Below are 15,516 nucleotides of genomic sequence, written 5' to 3' on the forward strand. Positions count from 1 at the left end.
TTTGGGACTTTCTCATCACTTGAAAGTACTAAATTTAACTTTAGCCAGTAACACCTGAGGTGACTAGACATCCTGCAGATTAGAAGGGAAAGCAAGATCGAGCTATGACCAAAAAGTCCCATTAAATAACAATGCAGGCCTGTTCCAATGTCTACTGGGGCATGTGATTGTCTGGCAATTAACAAATTTTCACAACAATCAGCAGATTAGTAAATTGTCTATGTTAACCCTTATGTTCCTGAAATAATGATTTGTTGTTTTAACTGATCAGTGGCCTTAAATCAACAAATCCTTTTTTTTTTTTTAACTGCCTATGGGACTTCTTAACTTGATTGTCCTACAGACACCTCAATCTCAAAAGATCCAAAACTGATTAGCCCTCCCAAACCCCATCACCACTTAGAACAGTGGTTCTCAACCTTGGCTGCACATTAGAATCACCTGGGAATCTTTTTAAAATCCTGATTTCTGGGCCTCATCCTCCGGAAATTCTGTTTCTTTGTTATGGGGTGGGGCCACAACATGAGTCACAAAGAAACAGAATTTCCGGAGGATGAGGCCCAGAAATCAGGATTTTAAAAAGATTCCCAGGTGATTCTAATGTGCAGCCAAGGTTGAGAACCACCGACTTAGAACCTTCTAGGTTAGAAATACTGGATTTGCCTTTAACTCCTACCTTTCCTTCATTTCTTCAGATGCAAATGGTGTTTTATTACCACTAACTTCTGGCAACTTGCTAACATATAACAGTCAGAACACTGCCGAGATGACTGATTCTCTCAAAATGTGCCCTTTTATTGTTCAGTTCACGTTTTTCTTCAGGAAACTTTTATGTGGCTGGTACTGTGCTAAGGGCTTTATTTTTAATACATTAACTCTATTCCTCCCAAACAACTAAATTACTACCTACTCCCAACTTGAAGCCATTATATCAGCAGTTCTCAACCTGTGGGTCGCGACCCCTTTGGCGAACGACCCTTTCACAGGGGTCGCCTAAGACCATCCTGCATATCAGATATTTACATTACGATTCATAACAGTAGCAACATTACAGTTATGAAGTAGCAACGAAAATAATTTTGTGGTTGGGTCACAACATGAGGAACTGTTTTTAAAGGGCCAGAAGGTTGAGAACCACTGCATTATATAGACCAGTTTTCTGAGCTCTTCAGAATAACTGGCTCACACCATTCACCTTTATATCCCATTATTCTGCAACAATCAAGCAGAGATCCACTGATTCATTTAGCCAGCCATACAAACAGTAAGACATTGAGCAAGTTACCTAACCTCTCTATGCTTCAATTTATCATCTGTAAAATGGGGTTAATAAAAGAGTTCATATGTGTTCAAATAGAAAACCAGTGCTTGGCCCAGGATATGCATTATGAAAGTATTTGTTAGAAAACAAATAAAATTGGCATTTATGGAGTTCTGTGTTGGTTTTACAGGCCTTAGGACGAATAGCTCAGCTCCTAGAACAGTCACTCAGTAAGTTTAGTGAATGAATTAAGTGAGCAAATGAACAAACAACACATCCCCTCCCTTGGGGAGCTCATGCTGTAATCAGTTCACTGTGGAACCAACTGGTCTCAATCTCCTGTCTGTGTCATTAGCACTTGCACTAACTAAATGAATATCCTTCTTTCTCCCCAGACTATCTATATCCTATATATCCCTCAAGGCCTAATTCCAATTCTTTTCTCTTTTCCCACAAAACTCCTCAGTCACAGCAGCCTATAATGAAATCTCTTCGCACTGAACAAATGCTGCTCTTTTTATCCTACCCCATGGTTTCAGAAATTCAAGGGGTTTTTTTCCTGGGTTTTCAGTAGTGCCTCTCTTCAACAAAACGATCACTTCTAAGGAACAGGTCTTCTATGGTGGCTGTCTCTTGAATTCTCTAGTTTAGGGTTAGGCTCTTTACAAAGTGCTCAACAAATATGTGTTGACTGATGAGTTGACTGATTGATTGGAGGCTTAATTGAGAGCTCTTCGGAGACAAACAAGGGTTAGCATAGCTTTTCAAATTGCTGGCTGTTCAGACATTAGCCAGAAATTATGTCTGGTCTTCTAACTTGTGGCAGTATCAAACTTCACATTAAAGGTATCCTACCATTTCACACACTTGCAATGATTTGGTAACTTTAGAAACTTCATTTTTTAAGTTCAAAATTATCTTGAGAGAATTGCCGTTTGATAATGGACACCTGTAGAATGCTTTCTATTTCTTTCTTAAATCACATACACATCAAATATTTACATGAAATAAAGGATAAAACCAATCTCCCTCCCTACTGGAAAAAAGTACAGGTTTTATTATTTTAATTTTGCAAATGAGGAAATTGAGATACAGAGAGGGAAATGAGTTGCCCAATGAAAAATAAATAATAATTGACAAAGCAAATACTGAACGTCATGTCTTTTGAATCCAGGCTCATATCCCTTACACTGATTTGAGATTTAACGCCCCCCCCCAAAAAAAAATCAAAAACCCTTCCTTTGACCTGAACCCCTGAGGATATATTGGTATTATTATTAGTTTTTACACTAAATTATAATTCTCTCATCTCTCTCTCATCTCTTCCCTGCCCCTATATTCTTATCCAGTTCTTTTTCTCATTGTTCCTTTCACCTATAAAAACATGGCATTACAGAAAAAGACTGAGATTTAAAGTCAGACAGAAGTAAATTTGCGTGCCAGCTCTTCCACTTACTGTGTGACTTGGAGTCTGTTACTTAACTTTTCTTGAGCCACAGTCCCTTCATCTGTACAATGGGGACATCAATATCTACCTCAAAGAATTACTGTAAAAATTAAAGAATATATATAAAACACCCAGAAACCACAGTATTTGCCATGTAGCAGATCCAGTACCTCTTCTATCCCATCATATCTAGACTACACTTTTGGTTCAAGAGGTTGCTGAGGTCCAACCAAACTACATTGTCTCTACCCAATGAGGCACTCCCACACAAGTGGTATATCCAAGTCCTTACCTGGTCCACTTTTCAGTCTGTCTTGATACTCCCTGATTGCAAATTTAAATTAACACAGAACTCTAAACTCTCAGTCAAGTCCTTCAAAAAATATGAGAGTCAATACTGGACATTTACTCACCCCTGGGACTCCAAGATGTCATCATTCACCATATCAGTCAGATAAGGTGCATCAAAAGCTGCCTACCTGCAGAAGTTTTCACAGGAGCTTTTACTTACATAAAACATAAACAAAAAGAAATGGAAAACAGCAAGACAGCCCAACAAAGGCAAGGCTTTAGCATGTCATCTTTTCATAAGCAAAGATGGGGTTGCAGCCATGAGACTCTAACTTATTTCCAGAATAACTAGTTGAACCAGATTTACTCTCAGCTCTACCTCACCTCACCCCAACCCCCTTCCCCAAAAGAAAAATCAATTTCTGATGGACCGTGAAAGGCAGTATGGGAGAACCATTTAAAAGTTTCCTGCCAGAGGCTCAGGAAGAGAGACAACCATACAGCTGGGAATCTGCTGAGTGGCATTGGGGTGGGGGCCAGAAGACACCACAAAGGGTCTGTCCATCACTGGGCTTAACCCTTGATCCTGTCAGATTAGTCCCACCTCCTGCATTCCTCGCAGATATAACATTAAAAGACTTGAGTGAAAGTTAACAGACCATGCCGCTTGCCATCTCTGAGAACATACCAGGAAATAGTCACTTCTGGAAAGATAGGAAGTAGTAGTGTGGAGAAAAGCAATGCACTGTAAGAACTGCTTGCTGTCAGTCAACCTTCACACTTCCACCAAGACCAAGCAAGGATACCGGAGCCCTTAGCAACCCATCAGTAAAGCAGAAGCTTGCCCCATGGAGAGTCTGAGAAGAAACAGGAGGGTACAGAGAAGTGAAGTAACATGCCAAGATTACTCAACAAGTTGATAAGAGGGTATCAGGAATGTGACAAAGGTCTTGTCCTCCACTAAAACAGGATAGAGAGTTACAGCATGAGAAAATTTCCCTCTAATCCAGCTATCAATTTGCTGAGTGTTTTTAAACTTTATCAACTTTAATTTTGTGACCTTCTCTCACCCCATCCCCACCAGAAGTATGGCTGAGCCAAGAGGGACTAAGCTGGTACAGCAGACTAGACAGGCCCACTCTAACCAAAGAAGGGGGGAAAGTTGGATTTTGGACAGAGGACAAGGCAGCCAATGAATTAACAAAGAAGCAATGGCATTTGAATGAGACAGTTCAGCATGTAGGCCTCAAGCAACTGGTGCTGATGGGTGGGGGCTGGGAATCCAAGACCAGACATGAAAGAAAGGCAGCTTGGATGCATGGAAAATGTGTCTCTGTTGCTACTAGGCAGTGCTCACTCTGTGACATAACATAGCCACAGAATCATACTGTAAGAAGAGGGAGTGGAGATGAAGTCGAAGGGGAGAGGTTAGTTACTTTGAGAAACCAAGTCATCTTGATCCTTGCAACTTCAGTGCTCAGCCAGGATGGCTATGTGCCCAAGTAAACATACCAGTGTGATGTGAGGAAGAACGGATCATCCCTTGCAAAACTAATGCCTAAGATGATATTTCCACTTGGCCTATTTACACTATATGGTGCAAAGGAGTGTTAGGAAACAAACCTCTACCCCAACACAATCTTTAACCAAGAAAAATAATATCTCAACTTATTTGTTAATGACTTAATTAATTAAAGTCTTCCTAAAAGGTATACTTCAGGGGAGTACCAGGAGACAAAATATTGGCTACATAGAAGCTGAAAGTGATCTAGGTACCCACATAAGCAATATAAAAAGGTCAATTGCTGATAACAAGATAACTCAGGTAAACATGGAGTTCCGTTTCAGAAAGAAATTTAACCATACATACATACATACACTGTGTGCACAAACACTCAAAGATATGAGCATCTTTGGTAGAAACCAAACCCACCCAGATCTGTATAACAGTAGTAGAAACCCCAAACCCACCCAAATATGTATAACAGAGATATCTAGAGCATTCCTTATTCCTAATTTATGGTTTTTCCGAGAATACCTTTTATAAATAAGTAACTTGGACCTTTGAATAGTTTCCTATAGATAGAATATTGTAAATGGTGGTTAGATTCTGAAAGTTCATCAGTCATAAACTATGAATTAAATAGGCCTTTCCAAAACTGTTATGACCCTAGCTATTATCAATAACATATATAAAAGGCCAAGTGTCTGTTTGTTCAACTGGTATTTGTGATGCGCACTGGCCACCAGGGGGCAGACACTTGATGCAGAAGCTGCCATGACATGCACTGGCCATCTATATATATAAAAGCCTAATATGTTAAGTGTCCAACTGTTCGACAGTTCCACGTTTGACTGGTAGCTATGATGCACACTGACCACCAGGGGGCAGATGCTCAACACACAGGCATGGAAACTGGAACAGACTGATGAATCTCAGAGAGAAGGGGGGAGGGGGGAGGGTGGGAAGAGGTTAACCAAAGATCTTATGTGTATTCTAGAGGCTCAGTGTACAGATTCGTGCACCAGTGGGGTCCCTTGGCCTGGCCTATGGGGATCAGGCCGAAACCGGCAGTCCAACATCCCCCAAAGGGTCCCGGATTGCCAGAGGGTGCAGGCCAGGCCGAAGGACCCCCCCCCAAGTGCATGAATTTCGTGCATCAGGCCTCTTGTACTGTATAATAAAAGCCCAGTGACTGAACAGTGGAATGACCACTCAACCAGTCACTATGACATGCACTGACCACCAGGGCAGACACTCAATGCAGGAGCTTCCCTCTGGTGGTCAGTGCGCTCTCACAGTGGGAATGCTGCTGGGCTAACTGAGATGAGTGGGTGGGATCAGCCACTCAGCTTACTGGGATGGGCAGGAGCAGCTGCTCAGAGGGCAGGTCCACAGCTGCTCAGCTGACTGGGATGAGCAGTGCTCCCACCACAGGCTGATCCCCGCAGGCCACAGCCTCCACCAGTGCATGAATCCTGTGCACTGGGCCTCTAGTTTAAAAATAAAAGGTGCCAGGTCAAACCAACACTCAGCTTCCCCCAAGTGGGACACAGGCCCTGCCACCACACTGGAGTGACACCCTACCAAATCGCAGCCAATGCTGCCAAGAACCCATGGTGCAAAATGCAGCCCCCAGCCCAGCCCAGAAACAGTCACTGTGGGCACCAGGTAATGACATCACATAGCAACACCCAGCTTCCTCTACCTAGGGACTAGCCTCCTTGGAGCTTCTTCAGCCCAGGAACCCAACTTGCTTTATAGCCAGGTGCAAACATTTTACAGTTTAACCGAATGTTTGTGAAGTGTTTTCATGTGCCTCATCTCATTTGATCCTCACAGAATTCCTGGAGTAGGTAGATAGGAGACTCCGTAGAACCCTATTTTCTTTCATTAGCAAGACAATGGAGATTTAGAAAGTTTAGAAACTTGACCAGACTGAAAAGAAGAAATTATGGAACTTGAAAATGACTTCAGGTTTTCTCACTGCGCAGAATATAGTCAAACACTGCTACAGTTAAACATTTTACCCTTTGTTCTCCCTGCATGATCTACAATAATAATCTGCTTCGTGTTGATATTTACTGCTGTGTTGCTGACAATTACCTGAAAGAGAAGTTGGGGTGCTTCACTGGGCTGAAAAAAAGTTTAACTACATCAGAAAGCAGGTCTAAGTAAGCAAGTTTATTCTATATCTATAAAAAGCTAAATTGACTTGTGCATGTGCGATACATATAAAGTTCTCACTGGTGCCAATCGTACACGTGTGTTCTGATCTGTCATTGTCAAGTGTTGACACTTCTATTATAGAGAAAGGACGTGTAGTGATATTAAAATATTTCTTCTAATTGATTTCCTTTCAATGTGCAGGAATGTGTACACCAGGATACTAGTTATCAATAACATTGTACCAATGGAACATGTGTCCTAGACACTCTCTCTTCTCCATGACTCTCATCCTTCAGTAATAATGACTAAGTTCCACCTCAATACACTTCCTGATCAGGGCTTTAGTAGCAAGAAAAGGTATTTATTTGCCCAGCTCAGGTGACAAATTGATAGATATGAGGACATGAGGAAATGAAACTATGGGTGCAAGACCTCCAGCAGGAATGACTCTTGTGGGTATTCCAGGTACAGAAAGAAGATCACAGAACCCAGGGATGGCAGCAACAGCAGCTTTTGCAGTCAGTGCAAGTGGCAATGTGCAGGGAGATAAGTATCTGACAGGAGTTGGGGATAAGAACTGCTGTGTCTAAATTCCTACACAGGGGCTCTGTAAGTTGGGGGCTGATTGTATATCACATATGTTCAACATCTTCAGTCTTAGAGACACCTATTTTTCCCCAAAGGAGAAAATTAAGTTTAGAGAGGTTACTCCAAAAATTCCAAGCCAGCAGTTGGGGGAAAAAATAAAATAAATTACATCTGATGTTTTAGAGTCTGATTTTGACGCTATTCATTAAGTGCCACTTCCTTCTTCTATGATACAAATTCCTTCTCTGTCTTCTTTGTATAAACATATGTACTCCTTGAAATCAAGGCTTCTGTCCTCTCTTTCATCTCCCTTAGAACACTTTTCCCAAGGCAGGTCTGAGCTAGGAGCAGGGCTAGAGGAAATTCTAAATCAATAGTAATAGGTGAAGTGTGTCCCTCCCAAATGTATTATGTGGCTGTTCCAGATGCTCATATAGAGGGCTTGTGAAGGTATGGCTTGGTAGCAGTATAGAAAGATACCTCCACTAAAAGGCTTTGCTTGACATAGGATCAGTGATGGTGAACCTTTTGAGCTCGGCGCGTCAGCATGTTGAAAAACCCTAACTTAACTTTGGTGCCATGTCACATATAGAAATTTTTTGATATTTGCAACCATAATATAAAAAATATTTATATTTTTGATATTTATTTTATATATTTAAATGCCATTTAACAAAGAAAAATCAACCAAAAAAATGAGTTCGCGTGTCACCTCTGACACGCGTGTCATAGGTTCGCCATCACTGCATAGGATCTTCATATGGCATGGACTCCAGAAAAAGACAAATTCGTCTTCAGCAGTAATTTTTTTTCAAGAATGATCCTATTCAACTTTGGTCAGACTCTCCTCAGTTATGGTACTCAGCTGTGGGCTCCATAACTCAAGAGGAACATAGATAGGCTAGTGTATCCAGAGTGGGAGGAAGAAACAGAAGAGGAGACTGGATCTCAACAGCTGAAAGATCTGTGCCTCATTAGCATAGAAAAGTGAAACAAGAGGATACAGTCTTTGTCATTGGACTTCTCAAAGGCTTTCCTAAGACAGAGAAAGCACCCTTGTTCTGCCTGGTCCCAGAAAGTAGTGCTAGGACCTACAGATGATAGTTAGAGGGAGAATGATTGCAGCTCAACTTAAGAAAAAGCTGTCCACAGTCAAAACTTTCTAACAGTGAGATGGACTAACTAATATGGGAGTAAGCTCCCTAATGACCACAGGAGAATAAGCTCGGGACTACTGCATAGGAGGCTCATGGATTGGTTAAGACTAAGACCCGATGACTTCCAAAAGGCCCTCATCATCTGAGAATCTGTGATTCTAGGTCTCCTTCAAGAACAGCATTAGGTTAACAGCCCTGCTTTGAGTCTGCTTTGGTGTGTGTGTGTGTGTGTGTGTGTGTGTGTGTGTGTGTGTGTATGGGGGTAGTGAGAGCACCTTTCACTTAATCTCTGCTGTTCTTCATTAACTTTTCTCAGATGGGTCAGCATCTTTCCCCAAACTCCCCCTGCTTCTGAAGAAGCCTAACTATAAAAACTGTGATGTTCCCTCCAGATAATCACTCCATTAACACCAATCTCAAGTCTGTTTAAAAATATCTTGGGAGGGGGGATGGAAAGAGCAAGGGGATAAATAATTTTAATTTTTAAGGGACAACACTTAAGTGTCTTCCCAGCTGGAGTTGAATTATTTTGTTTGTCTGAAGCTTAGATGATGGAAAACCCTCTAATAGACTTCACCTTTTTCACTTCAGGGAGCACACATGTGGATCTCAATAGGGTACCAGGTATATTGTGACAGTCCAGCAGGCCCAAAAGTAGTGTGTACCCAAAGCTCAGCCAAAGTTTACCAGATATACCACCTGCCCTTCTTGTTCTACCTTCCTTCAACCTTCTTTCTATATCTCTGAATTAATTCCTACCTTGTGTCCCCAAATGCCTACTACTTTCTGGGAGAGGATGGCAGTTGAGGAACTGAAGCAGTAGACATCTTTGCTGATTCTAAAGGCAGAGATGAGGAGTTGAGTCATGTAAGTAACCATGCTGGACTAAGCTCCCAAGAAGCACACCCCATGAAGGTCCCATTGTGAATGCCAAGCCCAGTCTGAAACACAGCTAAAAATGTTTCACAGGAACTATGCTTTTTTCATGTAACAGGGCCTCTGCACCCAACAAGGACTCAAACTTGCAGCCAAATTTACTGCCAACCACAAGAGAGCCTTAATCTGGCTTTACCAATGTCCTCTTGAAATATCAACTGCGTCTTTGTGTGCTTCTTCTAGAAATATGCTCACAGTGGGGATGAGGAGGGGCTAACAGCAACTTAAAGAGGATGCCCTGCCATATTCCTAGGCAAACAGTATTAGAGTTTGCCCAATTCATTCTCACATCATCTTTGATGATAAAAATCAGGCATGTATGCCTAACCCCATTTTGCAAATAGAGACTTGGGTCTACAAAGGGTAAAATGATATCATGACATCAGTGCACATTACATGGAGGAAGTGAAGCTTCTTTCTCCTCCAGGCTATTGCTCCACTCTGCCTAACTTAGTTCCAGGGAAGTCACTAGCCCCCACTTCTTTCACTGTACCAAATGGAGACTGCTGTTAAAAATTGGCCAAGAAAAGGGCAAATATGTAGGGTGAGCCTGTTTTCTGCCTCATCTGAACCTCCCACACCCAATTTTCTTCCTCCTTTTCCTGCATCTCCACACTGGTCTCCACCCTTTCTTTTCTCCACCTTACCCAACCTCAGGGCACATTACCAATAACAAAATGAGTATAGGAACCTTATGCTATGCTACAGCTCAGTCTCTCTCTGGGCAGGGGAGGAGAGGGAGAGAGAGAGAGAGAGAGAGAGAGAGAGAGAGAGAGAGAGAGAGAGAGAGAGAGAGAGAGAGAGAGAGAATGAGAATATGATAAAATTTGAATCACTGAGGGCTCTAAGAGGCCCTATTTTAAAAATATATATATTTATCTTTATTGTTGAGGGTATTACAGATGTCCCCATTTCCACCCTTTGTCTCCCTCTATCTGGTTCCCACCCCACCCCAGTAAAGTCAGATTAAGGCTCTCTTGTGATTGGCAGTAAATTTGGCTGCATGTTTGAGTTCTTGGGTGCAGAGGCCCTGTTATATGAAAAAGGATAGTTCCTGTGAAACATTTTTAGCTGTGTTTCAGGCTGGGCTTGACATTCACAATGGGACCTTCATGGGGTGTGCTTCTTGGGAGTTAGTCCTTCACCACACTAAAAGGCCCCATGTGATGCAGAATAATTACTTCCAGAACCTTGGAAAGGTCACCCATCCCCAAAGATGATCTTTTCCAGCACAGGGAGCCAACTTCATAGATGGCTGTCTATACTGTAGAGGGGGACCCCTAAATAGCAAAACAGACAATTCTGTTTAGAAAAGAATCCCCACTTCATCCAGATAGGCTCCATAGATCAACAAAGTAGTATAAGACATTAACCAAAGGAACTAGTAATACCAAAGTCATAGACTCAGTTCCCTTGTGGGTCATGTTTCAATAGGGAAATTATAAACATCTCTAACACTTCAGATAATCAATAGTAACTTTTAAAAAACATTTCCTCTTTTTTGTCACTTGATTATCAGGAGGAAACTATAGTAATCACCATAACTTTGGGCAGTTGAATTCCCCACATTCAGGAAAATCACAGAAGTTGGTAGGAATTGATAATTTCCCCCACCTGATTATTTCCTGGTCCAAAGGTTTTTCCCATGACAAATATGAGGTAGACTTTCACACTACATGCACTCTTTTCCCACTAGTCACCTTTTCTCAAATCCATCCACTCTCAAGATTACTCCACATTTTCCACAAGCTATCTCCAAGCATGTATGCCATACCATCCATACCCAAATCATTTTTGAGATTCTTTCCCCATGATACCAAAGGAGGTTCTCCATTTTCAACCATGATTCTTGTACTTTACCTCTGTCTCTGCCAACCTGAGATTATCACACGTGGTTTAGAATCGTCAAAATAGTCCTCTCCTACTCTCTGAGCCAAGATTCCATCAGGGAGTGTCTACAACCCAGTCCTGGCCCATTGTGGAACCATAAGCTGGCATAGAAAGGGTCACTGGGGTGGGAGGTTGCCAAAACTGGATACATACCTGAATGTCATTGCCCTATGCCCCTTCACAAACTACAGTACTACCAGAAGATAAACTTCATCAAGCCACTCAGTGCATTCTGGCCTCAGTTTTTCCATCAGTTTCTCCACAACCTTCCCTGACTTCCTCATAGGGGGCCTGTAAAATGCTAATAAAATAAGGGATGTGGAAACACACTATAAAAGTAACCCTGTGTGAAAGTGGAACAAAGCATCATCTTCCTCAGTCTGAAACCCTTCTGAGGAGCAAAGGGCCTGAGCTAGCATAAAGAAAGGATTGGCTACTAGACCATCATCATCTTATTTAAAAACCACCCACGTGAAACTCATTGTAGACATGTGGCACTTAAGTTCATGGAGGACAAGTGAAGTATGAAGAATCCCAGAGCTAGTGAGTAGCAAATCAAGGATTAGAACCCAAATTTTTGATCTGCCAATGTGATTCTCTTTCTATGCCCTTCCATTCCATCACCACCAGTGTGTTCATACTGAAGCTATTTTCAAGAAGAAAGCTATATTGTTCTGAAGCTTAAGGGGAATGAAATGTGCCATAAGGTGTCTTGGCAAGAAAAAAAAAATAGGCAACCACTGCACTTGAAAAGAATACTATGGCCCCTTTATATATTGTTGAGGCTAACCAGATTATATATAGCTGGCTTTTACTGTAAGGAGCCAGGCTATTTGGGAGGGATGGGAGAAATGATTTTACCCCCTTTATCTCCAAATGTGTGTAATAATGAGCCTTCATATAATAGGGGTCACCTGTACATTCAATGGAAAGGGAATCATTAAAAGGCACCCTGCCTCTCAACACACGAGTCACTTCCTCAGCAGCTTGGCCAAGGAAACCCTCATCTACCCGCAAATAATCCCCCAGCCAGACCACAAATTGCTGGCTGCCCCATACTTAGTAACACCCCCTGCCATGCTAGCGCTGGCTCACAAAACAATCCAGCAGCTCGGCAGCAAGCACTCTCTGGGGTACTTCTCAGGATGGGTCACCCTGGGCAGAGGTCAAAAGTGACCTCTCCCAGGCAGGTTGTTTAGGCAGAGAGTGGAAATTCTGTGGGTGGTGTAAGGAGAAAGAGAGGAACTGCCAGATCATGGAGGGCTACATAGCCAGTTGTGACCTTGATGGAAAAGGAGGGTGGGGGGTGATTAGAAGACATCCTGAAGGCCAGGATTCCCTTCTCCAAAGGGGTTGTTTGACAGTGTTTTTGTTTAAAGAAAAGCATATTACTCCCTCCAGAGAATATTGGAAGGGAAGTGCCTTAGGAGGGGGTATGACAGTGGGCTACAAAGGCATCTCAGGCTGGTTAGAAATACAGGACTAGTACAGAGGAGGAGAGTGTTGGATGAAGATCTGGACTAGTTATTGGTGTCAGGGGAGGCTAAAGATCCCAGGTTTCCCTGGCAGCTCCTCAAAAGTTTGCCTCAGCATACCTCAGACTGCTCAAGCTGATTGGTACACCCTATGACAACACCATAGGGTTGCTAAAAGTGTGGGTGGGCCCCAAGGCCTTAAGGACCCCTACTCTAGAAATTAACCAGCAGCTCCAATGCAAGACAAAAACAGCACAGGTTAGGGGGCACTCTTGCCCCTGCTGAGACATGACCCAGATTAAAGAGCCAAAGAAGAAGTGACATTTGTTCCCTGCTGAGAAGCCACATCTTTCTATCTCCAGCCCAAACCCACATCTACAACCTCGACTGCAATTTCAGCGGGTTGGAAAGGCTTTTCAGGTTGAAGCATTTAAGAGAAATAAAAACAAAACAAAAAACAACAACAACAAGACAAAAATGGGATCAAGTACATGAAGTTCGTTTACTTGGCAATCTGGCACCTCAAGGTGAGTTGTCCTACAAATCTCTCTTCCCAGTAACAGCCCCAGAGGCCCCCCACCCTCAGGCCTACCGGGAATGGTTAGTTTTGCGGGTTCTGGGGCACTTGGGAGGGCTCCTCTCCCTGGTCCTCAGCTGTGACTTGGCTTCCAGCAGATCACAGCCTCCTAAAACAAACAAACCCTGGCGGCAGCGGCGGCAGCTCCAGCACAGCTGCGCTCCATGGCGCAAAAGTTTCCTCCGCACTCCTCAACGTGCAGGAAATCTCGCCGGCGCTGGGACAGGACTCGGGAGGGAGGGAAAGGCCAAACCTAAGCGGCGGCGGCAGCAACGCCCCACGAGTTGAATGGATGTGCGCGCGTCCGGCTGTGGGAAGTGAGGCTGACGAGAGTCACCGATGCCTCATCTCCGTTCCCACACCAGACCCTAGCCCTGCAACCTGCCCCGACAGGATGGCCCAGTGGTCGACCAAGGGCCACCGCGGCTGAGAAAGCTGCCAAGCCGCCTTGCCAGTCCCTTTAGCCGCTCGCTGTCCCGCAGGGGCGCGGGAACTTTTAAGGAGAAACCCCCATCAGCCACCACTTCCTCTAGTCAAAGTGAGGGGAGCAGCCGCCCCCGACGTGGGGGAGCAAAAGAACCTCCCGAGTGTGTCTGCGTGCAGCGCTCTTGCCTGGGGCCAGCCGTGGGCTCACCCGTGCTCCCGCCACACTTCAGGGGTTGTCTGTGCCCGGGCTGGTGGCAAAAGCTCTCCCTGCTGCTAATGAGCCACAGGGGGGCTTTCACCCCTCAGGCCGAGCCAAGTTTCAAAGTTGGTCTGAGGGCCCCGTTCTGCAGCCTGTACACCCGTTTGCCCATTCAAAGTTGGGCACCGCTGGGGCAGAGCCGCCAGTTCTTACCTTCGACACCGTGAGCGGTTCGCAGTGTTCCAGACCCCCTTTAAGGGTGAAGCCCCAGGGCGCCCCCCCTTGCAGCTGCACAGGGACGTACTGGAAGGACCCAGGCCGGTTCTCCATCCTCCGCTCGGCTCAGGCGCCGCGGGGCTCCTTTTCCGCGGGGGCTACGTTGCCTCCGCCCCCAGCAGCTCCGCCACCATTGCCCTCCAGCGCTACGCCACCCCGCACCGCCCTGCTCCGCCTACTCTCCCGGCTGGAGACGCTCGGCCGCGAGCGAGAGCAAGGAGGAAATGACACGGAGCTGGAGAAAGGGGGAGAGAGGGGGGGAAAGGAGAAGGAAAAAAAAAAAAGAAAAGAAAAGAAAGAGGGAGAGGCGGAGGGCTAGCGTGTAATGGACAAGAAAACGGAGCAATAGGGAGGGGCAGTCACTGAGACCTCGCCTATAGGATCACTGGGAAGTGGGAGCAAGGCGAGGCCTCACATCAATTGTTACATTGTTTCATTCAAGCTGGCCCCCACTTTGGTCCTCCTCCTAACTGCTGGGTTCCCCGCCCCTTCAGCCAGTCGTTAGTGTAGATGGCCCGCGTGGCCGAGTGGGCTGAAACCCTGGTTTCCCGATTAGCGCGTTCTTGTTCCTCTGACTGCCTTTTTCTTCTGAAGGTCCCCAAGAACCGGTTCCTAGGAGGGTTACAAGACTGCTAATTTGTGGATCTTGCCTAGAGGGATGGAAAGTAAAGCAAGCAGGCCAGCGAACACAGTGGGGCTGTGTGTGTAGGCTGCTCTATGCGTATGCGCTAGGTGTGTAGGGTCATTATGAAACATTGCCCTGGAGCATAGTTTAAATAAAGAAGCACTTTGAGGATGCCCCCTGCTCGGGCTCAGCCGCACCCGGCTCAGTGCTGGCGTCTATGGGTAGCACTGTGCTTGTGTATGTTCCAGTCATCTGGAGTTCCTGGCACGGCCTTGCACTTGCCCCACTGAGATGACCAAGCCAGGAATCAGCAAACTTTATGACTAGCAGTATTGTTTCCACTCCTAAACAAACCTACAGGAAAGAGCATCCATTGATAAGTTGGCCAATTAACAATGTTGTGCCTTTTGGAACAATCAGCTTTTAGGCAAGGCCCAGAACATCTCTGCTCATCTGTTCACACTGGGCTTGTAGACCAGGGGCCCCCAAACACACACACACACACACACACACACACACACACACACACACACACACACAGTATTAGTCTCAAAAAGTGTATTTGTTACTAAATCTTATGCTGACTTCTCATTCTTGACCTGGGCAGGTTATCATTCCTTTCTGAGGTGTCGTTTCTGGAGCCACTTGCAGGCAGTGAGTTTTTAAAGGTCTTCACACTAGCAGGGAAAGTTTTGACA

At 44.5% G+C, this 15,516-nt stretch overlaps 1 protein-coding gene across 3 annotated transcripts in view; it reads right to left on the reverse strand.

The window, feature by feature from the left end:
• SHROOM4 (shroom family member 4) overlaps positions 1 to 14,388 on the reverse strand; it is a 216,787-nt gene extending 202,399 nt beyond the window's left edge. For 2 of the 3 annotated variants that reach the window (XM_059680262.1, XM_059680259.1), the window contains exon 1: positions 14,131 to 14,388. In XM_059680262.1, the coding sequence (XP_059536245.1) occupies positions 14,131 to 14,247 (117 nt within the window). In that variant the 5' untranslated portion in view covers positions 14,248 to 14,388. The remainder of the gene's footprint in view (positions 1 to 14,130) is intronic. The other variant, XM_059680260.1, reaches the window with a different exon arrangement.
• Between the last annotated feature and the right edge of the window lie 1,128 nt (positions 14,389 to 15,516).

This window comes from Myotis daubentonii, chromosome X (genome assembly GCF_963259705.1).
Source record: "Myotis daubentonii chromosome X, mMyoDau2.1, whole genome shotgun sequence".
Lineage (NCBI taxonomy): Eukaryota > Metazoa > Chordata > Mammalia > Chiroptera > Vespertilionidae > Myotis > Myotis daubentonii.